Raw genomic sequence first — 20095 nt, 5'->3', positions numbered from 1 at the left:
GTTCTATTCTTGGACAGTTTATCAGGACTTTTTCCATGTGACTGTTGCTTTAAGGCCACTCACTAACAGATGTGACCTGAAATGTAGTTACGTATCTGTGACAAGGAGTACTTTTGTACAAGTAAAATCACTGTTTCTTCTAAATATGTCAAAAAAGAAGGAGTAATTCATTACTTCCACCACTAGTAGCTCCTTGGTTAGCTGGTTAGGTAATGTAGCAAATGGGTATTATGAGCTCTTTGTTACGGGGAGTAAAAGAGGGGAACATTGTTTATTTGCTTTCCAGCATTGTGTCTTGGCAACTAGGTAACAACGTAGCGTCAAGTTAACAGTCAGTAGACTCAAACCACCACCCTACCTTCATCTGCTGAGCTGCTGGAAGATACTCTGATGCTAACCTTTCAATCTGCTTCATTACAGACTGTACTGACTAACTAGAGCTGGCTAGCTACCTCGCTAAAATAGCAAACAGTTATAATATCCGATCTGATAAGCACTCGTGATATGACAGTTGTTAGGTTCAGTGCTAACATTATATTAGTCATATTAAAAAGAGAAAATGATGGGGTCTTTGTTTATTAACTTTCCAGCATGTATTTCATGAACTTGTATTTCATAAACAAGTTAGTGTAAAGACACTGCTTAATTGTGCTATTGTCATCTGACCACTCAAAGCGCTTTTTACACTGCCAGTCACATTCACCCATTCACACACACATTCATACACTGGTGGCCGAGACTACCATACAAGGTGCCACCTGCTACTCAGTTTTTAACTCACTCACACACCGATGGAAGCATCATCGGGAGCAATTTGGGTTTAGTATCTTGCTCAAGGATACTTTGACATGCAGACGGGAGGAGCTGGGGATCAAACTGCTGATCTTCCGATTGGTGGACGACCCACTCTACCTCTGTGCCACAGCCGCCCCAATGTGCTGCACACATTGCTGAGAGTAGGGCTGTAGTCAACCAAAGAAAATCTTGGTCGACTAAAGTCGCACATAATCCTAAACTAATTGATTAGTCATGGGAGAAAAAAAATCTGCACGTTATTTTTACTTCTGCAGTGGTGTCAATCAATCAATTTTATTTATAAAGCCCAATATCACAAATCACAATTTGCCTCACAGGGCTTTACAGCATACGACATCCCTCTGTCCTTAGGACCCTCGCAGTGGATAAGGAAAAACTCCCCCCAAAAAAACCCTCAACAGGGAAAAAAACGGTTGAAACCTCAGGAAGAGCACCTGAGGAGGGATCCCTCTTCCAGGACGGACAGATGTGCAATAGATGTCGTACAGAACAGATCAGCATAATAAATGAACAGTAATCCGTATGACACAATGAGACAGAGCGAGAGACAGAGACAGAGAGAGATGCAAGACAGACAGTAACAGTAATAGCTTACAACAACATTAATGAAAGTAATAATATTCTAATTATAATTCTGGCTATTGTGGTACAATATATTGAAAGTATATATTAATATCTGATACTATACATATGTGACAATAATCATATGCGTATAATAACAGTAGAAGTATGACTAATGACAACAGCAGCAGCAGGAGGCTTCTGCCAGGACTACGGCAGCAGTACAACCACACACGTCACACTATCCAGGCACAGCTGCGATATAAGGCTCCGGAGAAGAAGCCCAGTTAGTGACACGCAGTACGGCCAAGTTAGCAAGATGCAGTAACAGGACAGGAGACAGAGAGAGAGAAGGAGAGAAGATGTCAGGTGTATTATAGGAGGTTCCCCAGTAGACTAGGCCTAAGTCAGCCTAACTAGGGGTTGGTACAAGGCAAGCCTGAGCCGGCCCTAATTATAAGCTTTATCAAAGATGAAAGTCTTAAGTCTAGTCTTAAATGTGGAGACAGTGTCTGCCTCCCAGACTGCAACAGGAAGATGATTCCACAGGAGACGAGCCTGATAGCCAAAGGCTCTGGCTCCTGATCTACTTTTGGAGACTTTAGGGACCACGAGTAACCCTGCAATCTCAGAGTGTAGTGTTCTGGTGGGATAATATGGCACTATGAGCTCTCTAAGATATGATGGAGCCTGACCATTTACAGCTTTATAAGTTAACAGGAGGATTTTAAATTCAATTCTGGATTTTACAGAACTCTGTCACTCTGCAGTTACACCTCCAAAACACTAGTCAGTGGTGTAGGACTGTGTTGTAGTTGTTGTGTGCTGTAAAGTTTAGTTCAAATCAAACTTTATTTATATAGTTGGTTCAAAACACACATTAAATATGGCTTAATAGAGACAATTTCATACACAAGTACGCAAACTGGCTTCACTATAAATCGCAGAACTGACAGACAAACACTTGTCTTTATCTGGGCACATTTCCCCCACCAATACAACATGCTAACATTATTAGCACAAGTCTGTGGCGTTTTACATTGTATAAATTAGCCTAGCGTCTAGCGATCATTTCCTTTTCTCATATAAAACCAGGGACAACAGCAGCATTTAACAAATGTAACGGTACATAATTTGGCTCTATTACAACTCACAACATTCACCGACAAAATCTTCTTATACTAAACACGTTTTCCAAGCAAATACAACATGCTAATGTTATTAGCGCCAGCCTATGGCATTTTACATTGTATACATTAGCCTAGCGACGAGCGGAGATTTCCTCTGCTCATATGAAGCCAGGATAAATCCCGAAGTATAAATCCCTGAAGGATAAATTACACACACAATTTAAAGTGCTATTTTAGTGGAGGCTTTACTGTCTTCACAATTTGTTGTTTCTTATCTGTGAAATACAAGTAAATACAAGCTTCGTTTCCACTGAGGGAAATGGTGTCAGCTTACAGAAACAGACAGGAGGTCTGGGTCACCGCGCCGCTGAGCGTGAGGGTGGGCGAGTTCAACTTTCTGTCAACAATGGGGGTGTTTTGAAAACACCCCCATTTTCACAGGTAATTTAGCCTGTCCCCCATCGCAGGAAATAATGGATTAATCCTGGAAAGCTGTTGATGTAGCACTTTTTGTCCTTATGAAAGTAACACGCCGATTATTCGACCAATGAAAATTTGGTCAGACGAGAGCATAGTGACCAAATAATCGACTAGTCGACCAGGAGACTGCAGCCCTAGCTGAAAGCATTGAAAACAATGGAGTCCAAGTTCACTCTGCAGGACAGATTATGCAATGAAACAATTTCTAAATCACTCTAAGCCTTGCATTTTGCATTTTATGGTATGTAAAAAAAAACAACATGTTAGCAGATACCAATATGTCTGTGATAAGCCCACATCAGCCAATAAAATTAGTTCATCTCTGCAAAAAAGATTTGTAAATTATTGCATTCAGTTTTTAATTAGGTTTCATACAGCATCCCAACTTTTTTTGGAATCGGGGTTGTATGAAGTAAAGGAACAATGTACATATAATGTATTATGTATATGAATGATATGTATGTATAATATCCTCAACAAGTAAACAAACAGGAAAAATACATGAAAATAAAACTGGAAAAAAAAAGTTAACCACAAAATTTTATTATTAGCACTTATTTCACTAGTAGTTTTGAACAGGAAGCAATATGTTGTATTTTGGCATAATGTAATTGTGTTTTAGCTCCTGTTGTGCAATATTCTCGTAAGAAGAGAGCCCTTCCGTCACTGACAGTGCATGTGGTGGTTTTCTGCAACAAGCAATCAGTCTCCAAGCAGTGATGAGATGACCCTAAATCAGTTCCCCACGGTTCACTTTGAACATGCACTGCTACCACACAACTGCAAATATAAAATATAAAAAGAAAGAAGTGCCCAGGAGGTTATGAGACTTTTGTAGCTATTGGATTTCATGCAGACCTTGTTGCCCTATAATGTTTTTGAGCATTTTAACACCTCTGTCACTGTACTAGTTGTGAAAAATTGGAGATGGACAAACACTTATGAGAACTTAAACTTTTTTTTTTCTTTTTTTGGTTTAAAACGACAAATGATCAGTTGTTCCCTCAAAGTGGTTGCTGATCAATTTTGTGTTGAGTGACTAATTGATGCACCTGATCATCAGGAAAGGAAATACCCTTTTCTGACGTGCTGACGTATTGCGGTAAGCGAGTTGTGTCATTTCCGGTGTTTCTGTGACAGCGTCTCTGTACTGCTCTGGTGAATTCTGCTAGCCTGCTTTCTCACTTCAGTTGCTTTAACGTCTACTTCAAGTCTTAACCCACAGTGGTTCTGTTTAAGCACTTATAGCTCTCCTCCTTTCTACGACTTTCTCGCTAATCTCTTAGCTGTTGTTTGCACGTTACTAGCCTTGGTAGCTACATTAGCTTTACAGTTAGCGATGGCTTCTCCTTCTGCTCTTTCTTGCTCGGTGTGCCAAATGTTCAGTTATGCCTCTGCCACCTTTAGCGACAGTGGTAATTGTAATAAGTGTAGCTTATTTGCTGCGTTGGAGGCGAGGCTTAGTGAATTAGAAGCGTGGCTCCACACCATGGAAAACCATTCAGTAGCTGCAGTAGTTAGCCAGCCCCCTGTAGCTGGTGCGGAGCCACATAGCATAGCCTTAGCCTCTGCTAACTGTCCTCCGGCAACTCCCGTGCAGCCGGGAGGCTGGGTAACTGTTTGTGAGAGGTGCAGCTCCAAGCCGAAGCCCACGGCTCACCACCAGCCTGTTCACGTTTCCAACCGCTTTTCCCCACTCAGCGACACACCCGCTGAGGATAAAACTCTGGTTATTGGCAGTTCTATTCTGAGGAACGTGAAGTTAGCAACACCAGCGGCCATAGTCAAATGTATCCCTGGGGCCAGAGCGGGTGACATTGAGTCAAATTTAAAACTGCTGGCTAAAGCTAAACGTAGATTCAGTAAGATTGTTATTCACGTCGGCGGCAATGACACCCGGTTACGCCAATCGGAGGTCACTAAAATTAATATTGCCTCGGTGTGTGAATATGCAAAAACGATGTCGGACTCCGTAGTTTTCTCTGGACCCCTCCCAAATCTGACCACTGATGACATGTTTAGCCGCATGTCATCATTTAATCGCTGGTTGTCCAGGTGGTGTCCAGCAAACGATGTGGGTTTCGTTAATAATTGGCAAACTTTCTGGGGAAAACCTGGTCTTATTAGGAGAGACGGCATTCATCCCACTTTGGATGGAGCTGCACTCATTTCTAGGAACCTGGCAAACTTTATTAGTTAATCAAATCCCTGACAACCCAGAGTTGAGACCAGGACTCGGAGACACAGTCCTATACGCCTCTCTGAGCTTCTAGTTCAGTTACCCAGCCATAGTTTTCATAGATTTATACAAACGGTGTCTGTCCCCTGACCACCTAAATTATTTAAATCTAAAATTAAACAAAGAGGAGTTGTGCATAACAACCTCATAAAAATGAAAACCTCTTCTGTGACAGAAAGACAAAACAGGAGAATTAAATGCGGACTGTTAAATATCAGGTCTCTGTCGTCTAAAGCAGTGTTAGTAAACGAATTAATATCAGATAATCATATTGATTTACTCAGTCTCACAGAAACCTGGCTGTGTCAAGATGAATATGTCAGTCTCAATGAATCCACTCCTCCCAGTCATAATAATACCCACATTCCTCGAGGCAGCTGCTGAGGAGGGGGAGTTGCAGCCATTTTTAACTCTAGTCTGTTAATCAGCCCTAAACCTAAACTAGATTATAATTCATTTGAAAGCCTCGTTCTTAGTCTTTTACATCCGACCTGGAAAACCTCGCAGCCACTTTTATTTGTTATAGTGTACCGTGCTCCTGGCCCGTATTCTGAATTTGTATCTGAATTCTCAGAGTTTTTATCCAGTTTAGTTCTTTAATCAGATAAAGTTATTATTGTAGGCGATTTTAACATTCATGTCGACGTTGATAATGATTCCCTGGCTACCGCGTTTATCTCATTATTAGACTCCATTGGCTTCAGTCAGGGTGTACATGAACCCACTCATTGTTTTAACCATACCCTCGATCTAGTTCTGACGTATGGAATTGAAATTGATAACCTAAAAGTCTTTCCACAGAATCCCTCGCTATCGGATTATTATCTGATTACTTTTGATTTCTTTTTACCCGATTACACGCCACTCAGCAACAGTTACTATACTAGATGTTTATCAGATAGTGCTGTCGCAAAATTTAAGGAAAAGATTACTCCGTCATTAAATTCAATACCAAGTCCCTCAGTAACAGAGGTTTCCTGTACCGACTTTGATCATTTTGTCGATAGCGCCGTAGGCTCGCTGCGAACAACACTTGACTCTGTAGCTCCTCTTAAAAAGAAGTTAAAAAAGCAAAGAAAGTTCGCTCCTTGGTATAACTCTCAAACCCGTAAGTTAAAACAAATATCGCGAAAATTTGAAAGGAATTGGCGATTGACCAAACTGGAAGAATCTCGTTTAATCTGGACAGACAGTCTCAAAACTTATAAGAGGGGCCTCCGCAATGCCAGAGCAAACTATTACTCAGCATTAATAGAAGAAAACAAGAACAACCCCAGGTTTCTTTTCAGCACTGTAGCCAGGCTGACTGAGAGTCAAAGCTCTACTGAGCCTTGTATTCCTTTAGCCCTTAGCAGTAATGATTTTATGAGCTTTTTTAATGACAAAATTCTAACTATTAGAGGCAAAATTCATGACCTCCTGTCCTCAGATAGTAGCTATCTAACCTCAAACACAGCTGTAAGACCTAATATATATTTAGATTGCTTATCCCCAATTTCTCTTCAAGAACTGACAGCAGTGATTTCTTCATCTAAATCATCAACGTGTCTCTTAGACCCCATCCCAACTAGGCTACTTAAGGAGGTCTTTCCTTTAGTTAACACTCATATATTAGATATGATCAATATATCTTTATTAACAGGCTATGTACCACAGTCTTTTAAGGTAGCTGTAATTAAACCTCTACTAAAAAAGCCCACCCTGGATCCAGAGGTGTTAGCCAACTACAGACCAATATCTAATCTTCCCTTTATGTCATTCAAATAAACACAAGAAGTTTGTGCTCTAATAAAAAAAAAAAAAAAAAGGGATCAGCACTCAGTGAATAATCCTCCTAAGCCCTACGATAAGCTATTATGGCAAGGCTTAACTATACAGACCCGTGAGCAGTGATAACTAACATGTCTTTGGGGTCATCGGGTGGGAACCTCCTTTCACCGGTGTTTCGTCTAGTTAGTCCCACGACACCTCCAGGAGGCTAGACAGTGATCTCTGGCGTCCCAGAGACACTCCCCTAATGCCAGGTCTCACTGCTCCCCACACTAACCGAACAACCTCCTTTACCTTACCTATACTATCACCGAGGAGGTAGACCCAGGGAAGGAAGCCTTGTTAGGCTATCACACTCCCCCGCCGGGTTAGGCTGTACAGTCTACCTCCCCAGGACGAGCCCTCACAACAATGACACCTCCAGGAGGCTGGACAGTGATCTCAGCCCAAACAGCACTGCCACCTTCAACCAAGCCCAGGCTCCGTTTATGCGAGCTCCAGGCAGAAGCAATGCTGATACTACCTTTACTAGCACATTCACCATACTCTATTTCACACGCTACATAGCATAACTACAATGTAAGCTAAAGTTAAAGGAGATAAATGAACTCACAGGATCAGCAAACACACTCACTTTGCAGCATGGTCTCAAACAAAATGGATTCAAATAGGCCACTCCCACACTTAAATAACCTTCCTCTTCCTGGATTTCCTTCTTACTTACACATGGCTTTCTCAGCCCAAACAGCAATGCCATCTTCAACCAAACCCAGGCTCCATACATGCGAGCTCCAGGCAGAAGCAATGCTGATACTAGCTTTCCTGTCACATTCACCATACTCTATTTCACACACTACACAGCATAACTACAATATAAGCTAAAGTTAAAGGAGCTAACTGGACTTACAGGATCAGCAAGCACACTCACCTTGCTGCATGGCCTCAAACAAAATGGATTCCAATAGGCCAGTCCCACACTTAAATACTTCCTCTTCCTGGATTTCTCCTGACAGGAAGTGGATCTCTCCACCTGATCTCAAGGAGTTATGTGCCCTGCTTAGTAGTTCCCCCTGCTGGCCCCCAGCTGACATTATTTCTTCTGTAATAGATAAACTGGCTGCATTTAATTGCTTCATCTGACATTTCTCTCACTGTCTTCCTCAAATTCTGTCCCCGCACTCCGAGTTCCCCCAGGAGTGAGACAGTTGATCTTGCTATGAATCCCCTACACCCCACTTCCACTGGACAAATTCTAGTCTTCCATCCTCGCTGCTCAGCTTCTGCTCCTAAGTCTGCATATCTAAGCTTTTTTCTTTCATAGGCTTCTTCCACTGAGTCTTCCCAAGGAACTGTCAGCTCAATGAAATAAACTATCTGTTGACTCACTGACCACAACACTAAGTCAGGCCTCTGCCTGGTACAGACTATTTCCTGAGGAACAACAAGCTTTCCCCCTAAATCTACTTGCATTTCCCAATCACAAGCACCTTCTAGGCGGCCACACCCTTGCCTCCTCACTAACTTATCCCTTCTGTATTTCTCTCCCTCACGGACAAACTGAATTACTAAGCCCCTATCCTTAACACCTTCTGAATTCACCTGTCTTCGTTTCCCTTCGATGCCTGCAGCTAAACATTTCAACACCTGATTATGTCGCCATGTATATCGGCCTTGTGACAAGCTAACTTTACAGCCTGACAAAATATGCTTTAAAGTTGCGGTACGTGAACACAATGGGCATGATGGGTCCTCATTTACCCACAGTTTTAGGTTCTGGGGGGTTGGTAACACATCGTATGTAGCCCCTACCAGGAATCTAATACGATTCTCCTCCATACTCCACAGGTCCCTCCAACTAAGCTTCCTCTTCTCTACACTTTCCCAATTCAACTACTGTCCCTGTTTAGCCTGGGCCACTACCTTTGCACCCCTTACTATCTCTTCCTGTCTGCGTATCTGTTCTACAACCAGCTTTCTTTTATCTTTGAGGCCTGCTGTATTCCATACCGGTTTACCTGAGCCAAGCCCCAGGCCTCCCCGGCCAAACTGAACATTACCTACAATCTCTGCATGTCTAAGAGCTGCCTCTGCCTCCTGAACTGCCGATCTTGGGTTCCACTTCCTCCCCTTGGTTGGATTTGGAACCACACTCCTAACTACCACGTCCTTACTCCCAGATAGCAAGAGCTCTGTCCTGACCTTGGTACATTTAAATTCCTCTGTTAAACTAGATACTGGCAGCTGAAGTATCCCTTTTCCATACAATGCAACACTACTTAGGCACCTAGGAGCGCCCAACCACTTCCTAATGTAGGAGCTAGCCGACCTTTCCATTCTCTCCACAACAGATATTGGAATTTCATAAACTGACAATGGCCACATTAACCTAGGATATAGGCCAAATTGCAAACACCACAACTTCAACTTTCCTGGAAGTTCTGATTTATCTATTCTATCCAATCCTTCAGCCACATCTTTTCTAAATTTCACCACCTGTTCCTTATCATTCAACTCTACATTGTACCACCTACCTAAGCTCTTTACTGACTTTTCCCTAATTGTTGGGATGTCCTCATCATCTATGACAAACTTCCTATCACTTAACTTCCCTCTACATATCGAGATGCTTCTAGATTTACTAGGCTTGATTTTCATGCTGGCCCACTTGAGGTTCTTATTTACCTTCTCTAGTAGCCTCTTTGTACATGGCATTGTTGTGGTCACCAGTGTCATGTCATCCATGTAAGCCCTAACTGGTGGAAGATGCAACCTATTCTGCCGTCTCTCCCCACCTACCACCCACTTAGAAGCCCTGATGATTACTTCCATTGCCATAGTAAATGCTAATGGAGAAATTGTACACCCTGCCATGATGCCTATTTCTAGCCTCTGCCAACCTGTTGTGAAACGTGCTGTACTTAGACACAACCTAATATCCTGAAAATATGCTTTCACTGAGTTAACAACTACCTGTGGCACTCTGAAGTAGTCAAACGCACTCCAAATGAGGCTGTGCGGTACTGAACCAAACGCATTTGCAAGATCTAAAAATATTACATGTAGGTCCCTTTTGTTAATCTTCGCTGCCTGAATCTGGTGCCAGATCATGCTTGTATGCTCTAAACACCCTGAAAAACCTGGTATTCCTGCCTTCTGCACCATGGTATCTATTAAGCTATTCCTTTCTAAGTAGCTAGCTAGTCTCTGCGCTACTACACTAAAGAAAATCTTCCCCTCCACATTCAAGAGAGAAATCATCCGGAACTGGCTAAGGTCCACAGACTCCTACTCCTTAGGAATGAGGACACCCCCTGCCCTACGCCATGCTCTTGGTATAATTTGTTTTTCCCAAACTATTCTTAGCTGTTTCCACAAAAATTTAAGGGTATCAGGCGCACTTTTATAAACCCGGTAGGGGACTCCATTAGGCCCTGGGGCCGAAGAAGCCTTTGCACGTCTGACCACCTCCTGAACTTCCTTCCACCTAGGTGGCCTGACATCCATCTCATGCTCTATCCCTCCTAATGGAGGGATATCAGGTGGGAAACCTACTATCCTATTCTTCTCCAAATCTGAATACGTGTTTCTCAAATATTCTTCAACCTCTAACCTTTCTGCTTTAAGCTGCCCTCCCTTTTCCTGGCTGAACAATCCTTTAACAAACTTAAAAGGGTCCCTGAAAAAACCTGTCCTAGCATATTCCTTCTTCCTCCTCTTTTTCCTGAGATGCTCCGCCCTTCTAAGAACTGCTAGCCTGCTTCTCAGCTCCTCTTGCAACACCTTAATTCCCTCCCTTTCTTCTTCTGTAGCCTTTTTCCACTGCTTTCTTAACTGTCTCCTTTCCTTGACTAACTTCTCTATTTCTCTCTGCCGCCTAGACTTACCTGACTGTACCCTCTCACTCCTCTTTCTCTCATGCACCCCAAACCTCTCTACACCATATGAATACATTATATCTCCCATCTTTTCTAACCTTTCTATTGCATTTCCTCTAAGTCTACTCAAGATTACTGACAAGTCTCTATTAACTATCTCCCATTCTTTACTGTCATTTGCTCTAGGCCATCTAACTCTAACCTTTTGCTCCATGGTTCTTTCTCTGGCTAGCATACTGGCCTCAGTGTCACCTGCATCCTCTCTTACTACCCCCTCCTCCTCAGTGGCAGCGTTACTGATATCCTGCGAACTGTGGTTTTCTACCTGCCGCTGGACTTCATCCGACTGACTCGACTGACTTCTTAGGAAGTACTGATCAATGCGGCTACTCTGCCCTTTCTTTGCCACACACTTCTTCTTTCCCTGATGAGTTCTGAGGCCTTTCACTGATGTTACTTTCTGCCAGCCGCAAGGACAAACCTGAAGCATCTTGTTCTCAACTATGCTACTTTTGCCCTCTACAGATGCGCTCACCTTGCCCTGAGTGCTGCTAATTCTAGCACTGGTGGATAGGTCCGTGCCCCTATCCTTCACTGAGTCACCGGTCCAAGTCATAGTCGTGTCCTTTCCAATGTCTGTTACCGTGTAATCCACCTGTGAGTCATCTTCCACCCCTGCTCTCGCTGACTCTTGGGGTATTTTCCCTATGTTGGCTGTAGCTAATTTTGGTTGTAATAAGGCTGCTAGGCCTCACCACTGCTACCATGGGTTGCTAACCCATGCCAGCACCGCTGGGGTCTTTTCCCTCCTGTCAGCTGTCTTTCCAAGCGGTCACATGGTCTTTCCCTTGTTGTCAGCTGCCCTATTCACAGCAGTCACTAGCTGGGCTAGTTCTGAATTCAAATAAACACAAGAAGTTTGTGCTATAATAAAAAAAAAAAAAAAAAGGGATCAGCACTCAGTGAATAATCCTCCTAAGCCCTACGATAAGCTATTATGGCAAGGCTTAACTATACAGACCCGTGAGCAGTGATAACTAACATGTCTTTGGCGTCATCGGGTGGGAACCTCCTTTCACCGGTGTTTCGTCTAGTTAGTCCCACGACACCTCCAGGAGGCTAGACAGTGATCTCTGGCGTCCCAGAGACACTCCCCTAATGCCAGGTCTCACTGCTCCCCACACTAACCGAACAACCTCCTTTACCTTACCTATACTACCACCGAGGAGGTAGACCCAGGGAAGGAAGCCTTGTTAGGCTATCACACTCCCCCGCCGGGTTAGGCTGTACAGTCTACCTCCCCAGGACGAGCCCTCACAACAATGACACCTCCAGGAGGCTGGACAGTGATCTCAGCCCAAACAGCACTGCCACCTTCAACCAAGCCCAGGCTCCGTTTATGCGAGCTCCAGGCAGAAGCAATGCTGATACTACCTTTACTAGCACATTCACCATACTCTATTTCACACGCTACATAGCATAACTACAATGTAAGCTAAAGTTAAAGGAGATAAATGAACTCACAGGATCAGCAAACACACTCACTTTGCAGCATGGTCTCAAACAAAATGGATTCAAATAGGCCACTCCCACACTTAAATAACCTTCCTCTTCCTGGATTTCCTTCTTACTTACACATGGCTTTCTCAGCCCAAACAGCACTGCCATCTTCAACCAAACCCAGGCTCCATACATGCGAGCTCCAGGCAGAAGCAATGCTGATACTAGCTTTCCTGTCACATTCACCATACTCTATTTCACACACTACATAGCATAACGATAAAGATCCTTGAGAAAGTAGTCGCAGACCAGTTGTGTGATTTTCTCCATGATAATAATTTATTTGAGGAATTTCAGTCAGGATTTAGAGTGCATCATAGCACTGAGACAGCACTAATTAAAATTACAAATGACCTTCTGATTGCTTCAGACAAAGGACTTGTCTCTGTACTTGTTTTATTAGATCTTAGTGCGGCGTTTGACACAATTGACCACAAATTCTACTGCAGAGACTGGATCACTTAATTGGCCTAAAAGGTTCTGCACTAAGCTGGTTTAAATCTTATTTATCTGATCGTTTTCAGTTTGTTGATGTTCATAATGAATCATCCTTACGTACCAAAGTTTGTTTTGGAGTTCCGCAAGGTTCTGTGCTCGGACCAATCCTATTTACTCTATATATGCTTCCTTTAGGTAACATCATTAGAAATCACTCTATAAATTTCCATTGTTATGCGGATGATACTCAGTTGTATTTATCGATGAAGCCAGAAGAATGTAATCAATTAACTAAACTCCATAACTGCCTTAAAGACATAAAAACTTGGATGAGCACCAATTTCCTGATGTTAAATTCAGACAAAACTGAAGTTATTGTTCTTGGCCCCAAACAACTCAGAGACTCTTTATCTGATGACATAGTTTCTCTAGATGGCATTGCTCTGGCCTCTAGCACTACCGTAAGAAACCTCGGAGTAATATTTGATCAAGATTTGTCTTTTAATTCTCATTTAAAACAAACCTCACAGACTGCATTTTTTCATCTGCGTAATATTGCGAAAATTAGGCCTATCCTGACCCGAAAAGATGCAGAAAAATTGGTCCACGCTTTTGTTACCTCAAGGCTGGATTACTGTAACTCTCTATTATCAGGTAGCTCTAGTAAGTCCTTAAAAACTCTCCAGCTAATTCAGAATGCAGCAGCACGTGTACTAACAGGAACTAAGAAACGAGATCATATTTCTCCTGTTTTAGCTTCTCTGCACTGGCTCCCTGTAAAATCCAAAATTGAATTTAAAATCCTACTGTTAACTTATAAAGCTTTAAATGGTCAAGCTCCATCATATCTTAGTGAGCTCATAGTGCCATATTATCCCACCAGAACACTGCGCTCTGAGAACGCAGGGTTACTCATGGTCCCTAAAGTCTCCAAAAGTAGATCAGGAGCCAGAGCCTTCAGCTATCAGGCTCCTCTCCTGTGGAATCATCTTCCTGTTACGGTCCGGGAGGCAGACCCTGTCTCCACATTTAAGACTAGACTTAAGACTTACCTCTTTGATAAAGCTTATAGTTAGGGCTGGCTCAGGCTTGCCCTGTACCAGCCCCTAGTTAGGCTGACTTAGGCCTAGTCTGCCGGAGGACCCCCCTATAATACACTGGGCACCTTCTCTCCTTCTCTCTCTCTCTCTCTCTCTCGTATTCTATTACTGCATCTTGCTAACTCGGCCATTCTGGATGTCACTAACTCGGCTTCTTCTCCGGAGCCTTTGTGCTCCACTGTCTCTCAGATTAACTCATATCGCAGCGGTGCCTGGACAGCGTGACGTGTGTGGTTGTGCTGCTGCCGTGGTCCTGCCAGATGCCTCCTGCTGCTGCTGCCATCATTAGTCATTAGTCATACTTCTACTGTTATTATACACATATAACTATTGTCACACATGTATACTGCTAGATATTAATACATACTTTCAACATATTGTACCACAGTAGCCAGAACTATAACTATAATATTATTACTTTCAATAATGTTGTTGTAAGCTACTGTTATTACCTGCATCTCTCTCTCTGTCTCTCTCTCTGTCTCATTGTGTCATGCGGATTACTGTTAATTTATTATGCTGATCTGTTCTGTACGACATCTATTGCACGTCTGTCCGTCCTGGAGGGATCTCTCCTCAGTTGCTCTTCCTGAGGTTTCTACCGTTTCAGGGTCATAAGGACAGAGGGATGTCGTATGCTGTAAAGCCCTGTGAGGCAAATTGTGATCTGTGATATTGGGCTTTATAAATAAAATTGATTGATTGACACCACTGCAGAAGTAAAAATAACGTGCAGATTTTTTTTCTCCCATGACTAATCAATTAGTTGAGGATTATGTGCGACTTTAGTCGACCAAGATTTTCTTTGGTTGACTACAGCCCTACTCTCAGCAATGTGTGCAGCACATTGGGGCGGCTGTGGCACAGAGGTAGAGTGGGTCGTCCACCAATCGGAAGATCAGCAGTTTGATCCCCAGCTCCTCCCGTCTGCATGTCAAAGTATCCTTGAGCAAGATACTAAACCCAAATTGCTCCCGATGATGCTTCCATCGGTGTGTGAGTGAGTTAAAAACTGAGTAGCAGGTGGCACCTTGTATGGTAGTCTCGGCCACCAGTGTATGAATGTGTGTGTGAGTTTTATTCCCACTCCCTTTTGAACAAACCTTTTGTTGTCTTTTGTTGTTGCTTTCTTCTCTTTTTTTTAATGTAAAACCTTCAAATCAAAGTCATTGATTATAAAATGTATTTAGGTGAAACGTCTTCTAAGACAAAACTAAATCCAGTTGCGTTCGATTCAGTTGCCTTGAGATAACTATGACCTGGATAAATGAGAATATCCACAGGCACATGCATCATGCATTCTTGTTCAGGGTATGGCCATGGCCCTCGTGCCCTCTCAATTTGGCCTTGTACCCTTGAAAAAAATATCTGCCCAAAGGCTACAGTGGCCCTGATGCCCCGCCTGCACTGCCCCGGGTGATTTTGCCTTTTTTTTCTCTGCTTCTTTCCTGTCAACACTGCTTTGACACGTGTCTTTTGAGAGAAAAAAAAAGCGTCTTTTGATGACATTCTGGATTCTTATTGGGCAACATCAAATGAGACGATGCGTACATCACCAGTGGTGGGTTTGATTCGAGCCTGGCATGAACCGCTCGGACGGGCTATAACAACAGTTTGACTCCAATCTATCACCGCCCAATGCCTGGACAGGGATTGGTACCGAGACCCAGTATTAAACAACCCAAGGCAAATTTAATCAAGACCGTAATAATAGTAAGCTCTGCCATTATCAGCGTTACTTTTTCGTTTCATCATCATTCTGCAGCCTCTCTCCTGCTCTCTGCATGTCAGGGCTGACCTCCTCTTCACAGCGCAAGCGTGCACACACACACACACACACACACACAACAGAGTGAAGTCAGACAACAGCAGAGAGGCCGCGGTGCAGATGAAGGGAATATAACTTCAACATTACTCTAGTTGACGACAACTATGCTTGTTACTGTAAGGAAGTGCAATAAAACCTCTGCCAGCCAAGCCAATACTTTATCAATACATGTGATCAGCATGTAGAAAGCAATATTTCAACCCGCTCTGTCGTTGAAATATGATTCTCTCATTCACTGCTATTATGATTTACGATCGCGGTCAACACAAGCACATTGTGCTTGCAAGGCTAACAGCAAAGTGTTAAAGACAAACTAAAATGAAAGCTGTCTGTATGTAGGCTAACACTTTATCTGAAGATGTACCTGAGACAGTCGACATGCAGACAGTGAGTGTCCGCAGTAGGGGAGGGACAGAGAGCAGGATGAATGACTGATACTGATGTTTGTTTTCATGCTGAGATAACATGACTTTCTTCATTCAGTATTGTGATGTCAGGAGGAATATTTATATTCCAGTGAGATATTATTGGGTTTTAAATAGTGACTTTGTTGTTGTAAACATTACTGTTGCTGCCAAGGACTGTATAAAACTATATCCTGTGTAACTGACCTATAAGGAAAACGTCAGGAGGTGAGGTGTGTGCATGTGTGTGTGTGTGTGTGGAGGAAGAGGGGAGAGGGAGATGCTGGTAGATAGTGTTTCTTATTAGATACTGTTAATGTCACTTATTATGCTTCTGTGGATTGATAGGTCTTTTTTAGTCTGTTTCTGCATTATGTTGACGAGGGCCATGCCTGTATATATAGATATATACTTTACATGTATGCAAAAATAAAGTGAATCGGTTGCTCAATGCTAAAAATGTGGCCCATCGACATTATCTGCTTTTGAAATGCGGCCCAGTTGAAATAGTAATTGTTGCAGTTTGCTGTAGTTTGTTTGTAAGCTATCTAACAACACATCAAAAACAATTGTTAGCCAGTCTTGTTCAGTGAATCAGTTCATCATGTACACTCAAAAAATATTTAGGTCTAATATTTAAGATTGTTTGCGTATAAATACATAAACCTGGTTGTTCTATATTTAAAACACATTGGGTTTATTAGTACTATTAAATAAATCACATTATTAGTTATTATACTCATTATTATTACTTGAGCTTGTTTTATTTATTCATTTCACAGATAGTTTTATTTTATGGCCTTGCTGCCCTGGCTTTTGGCCTTTGTGCCCTCAAAAAATGGACAACACGAAAGGCCAAGTGGCCTTGCCCCTAAAATGATGAAATTCCAGGCCTGCTTGTATTCCATGGGTGTTGCTGTTCTGTGACTTCTGTAATCTAGTAGTGATTCTGTCACTTCTCTGTCTCTCTCTCATTTTTTAAAAAACTCTGTATTTTCCAGTTTACTTACTGTCTGTCATCTTTCTCCCTCCCTCTGCTCTTGCTGTAGGTACGTACCAGGGTCAGTGGACTGGTGGGATGCGTCATGGATATGGCGTGCGTCAAAGTGTTCCATACGGTATGGCCTCTGTCATCCGCTCACCTCTACGAACTTCACTGTCTTCCCTCCGCAGTGAGCAGAGTAATGGTACAGTACTGCGTGACAGCCTATCTGACAGCCCTGCTGGTACACGAGGTGGCTTTGTACTCAACTTCCACTCAGACGGAGAAGGTTCAGAAAAAAAGAAGGGACTTTTTCGCCGTGGCTCCCTCTTTGGGAGCCTTCAGAGACTACGCAAATCAGACTCACGCTCATCGATTTCCAGTAAACGCAGCTCAGCACACAGTGACACCACCATGAGCCGCATCAGTTCAAGCGATGCCAACTCAACTATCAGCTATGGAGATGGAGACTTGGGTGATGACTACCTGCCTCTGGAGGACAATGTGGATGCCACCACCACTGAGTCTTATATGGGAGAGTGGAAAAATGACAAGCGCAGTGGCTTTGGTGTCTCTGAGCGCTCCAATGGCATGAAGTACGAAGGCGAGTGGTTGAACAATAAGCGCCATGGCTATGGCTGCACTGTCTTTCCTGATGGCACCAAGGAAGAAGGGAAGTACAAGAACAATGTGCTTGCCCGGGGCATCAGAAAGCAGCTGATCCCACTGAAGAACACCAAGACCAAACAGAAGGTGGATCGAGCTATGGAGGGAGCAGTGAGAGCAGCAGCTATTGCCAGAACTAAAGTAGAGATTGCCATCTCCAGGTAAAATTTTAGATGTTCAATCCTCTTAGACAGCAAAAAAATTTCACCCTCTTGGTTTTCTGCTTTCATATGAAAAAGGGTGCCGTAGAGAGCTGACAACTGTAATGGAGCATATAAAGGCCCTTGGCTTGACTTGTACTGTAGATGCTGCATTTACATGGTTAGGCATCTTAAACCCTCACACCATGAGGATACCTCTTGCTCTTGACATTATTGAAAAGAGCAGTCAGATGATCAGACAGGTTGAAAATAAGCCTCTACATTAGTCAGTCCTATTTGGAAGAGAAAACAAAGATGTTTTATTCATCCAACCTAGTTAGACAGTGGATCTTTTTTTTTTTACTTTGAGCTGTACTTTCTATAGTTATGTGTACAACACAGTAATCAGTCTTTACGGTGTTCATTCACTGCATTTTGAACAGTTGTCAGTTTAGTCCAACATCTTAGAGCTCAAATGAGTAATAAAGGATACAATCTGATACACTGCTATATAATCAGCATAGTAAATGAATGAATGAATGAATGAATTAATAAATGAATAAATAAATAAATAAATTAATTCTTATTATTGTGTCATGCAAGCAGTCATGCTTAGCCCTCATGGGCCTACAAAACACCATAACATCAGAGCAAGCTACAACCAGAGTCCAGCAAACATAACTTCAGACAGCATTAAAAGGATAGTATCATATATAATCAGAACTGAAAATTTAAAAAAAAAAAGTACTAATTAAACAAACATTATTGCCCTCTCTTCCAAGCTTGAACAACATTGGCAATCTTAAATTCAAAATTAAACAACCATTCTACCTTTTCGTCATCCCAGCATCAAAAGACGTCAGGATTGAGACAAGCCATTTCATGGAACATTAACTCTCTTAAGTCATCATAGTTTGTACAATATAAAAGAGAATGGAACTCATATTTTAAGTTTTCCTCCAGAAAATTGTTGATGATGGAACAGCCATCAAGAGAAATTTGCGGTACAGTATCTTGCTCAAGGATACTTCGACATGTTGATTGGAGGAGCCGGGGATCAAACTGCTGATCTTCTGATTAGTGGATGACTCACTGTGCCTCCTGAGCCACAGCTGCCCTCCTAAGCCACAGCTGCCCAGATATCAAAATGTTCAACTCCTTAAGGACGTGTGCTATCTTTTCTCATTCTAACACTTTTCACTGATGACACCACCCACCATGACCATCACTCGCTTTAGACCCTCCTGCCTTTCTGCTCTTACAAAAAATTCTGACTTAAACGCCTGTAGCAGCCACAATTTCCACTCTTCGTACACAATTTATACAACAAAACTTTTTTGTCCTTTTTCAGATGTTGTGCCCATTTTATCAATAGGACTTACATATTTTGAACTGCGTGCCCCAGTGCAACAAGTAATCCCCTTTCTGTTCCTTTGCTGGTAATATTAAGTTCTAAGCAAAAACCCCAACTTAGAGACTTAGAAAGATTTCTCAGTCATTTTTATTTTATTCACTCAAATGACATGTCAACATCTTGAGCAGTCTTGGGATGCACAAAGTGAATACATTTCAGCAATACAGTGTGCAATTTTTGAATTTGGATGTCTTTTTCAAGTAGTACTTCTCTGGGTCTTATCAGCAGTTCTACTGAACAATGACTCAGCATTTTCATGCCCCAGATAATGGTCCACATTCTGATTGGCTTCTGGCTGGTGTGTCTCATTCTTTCTCTTGTCCTATCTATCTGTCTGTCTTTCTCTCTATCTGCCTGTCTTTCTCTCAATTCATTTTTTATGCCTCCGCACCAGCCATAGCTGTGGTCAGAGCCATTATGTTTTGGGGTTTTCCATCCATCTTACCTTACCACAGTCTGTCTGTACATATATACAGACGTCCATCTGTTTCATTCTCATTAACGCGTTATCTCAAGAATGCCATGAGGGAATTTCTTCAAATTTGGCACAAATGTCACTTGGCCTTAAGGATGGACTAAGTAGAATTTGGTGGTCAAAGGTCACTGTGACCTTGTGTCTGTCTCATTTCATGAACGTGATACCTCATGAAGACCTCTCCTTAAATTTGACACAAACATACTAGGACTCTGGA

At 42.5% G+C, this 20095-nt stretch overlaps 1 protein-coding gene across 7 annotated transcripts in view; it reads left to right on the top strand.

The window, feature by feature from the left end:
* LOC117271535 (junctophilin-1-like) overlaps positions 1 to 20095 on the top strand; it is a 258838-nt gene that overhangs the window by 59225 nt on the left and 179518 nt on the right. For all 7 annotated transcript variants that reach the window (XR_004502892.2, XM_033649756.2, XM_033649755.2 and 4 more), the window contains exon 2: positions 17251 to 18010. Coding sequence is in view for 6 of the 7 variants with exons in the window: in XM_033649756.2 (XP_033505647.1) it covers positions 17251 to 18010 (760 nt within the window). In the remaining variant the exon portion in view is untranslated. The remainder of the gene's footprint in view (positions 1 to 17250; positions 18011 to 20095) is intronic.

The sequence above is a fragment of the Epinephelus lanceolatus genome, chromosome 12, assembly GCF_041903045.1.
Source record: "Epinephelus lanceolatus isolate andai-2023 chromosome 12, ASM4190304v1, whole genome shotgun sequence".
Taxonomy (NCBI): Eukaryota; Metazoa; Chordata; class Actinopteri; order Perciformes; family Serranidae; genus Epinephelus; species Epinephelus lanceolatus.
Note: the sequence above shows the minus strand (reverse complement) of the source record. Positions and strands in the feature narration are given on the sequence as shown.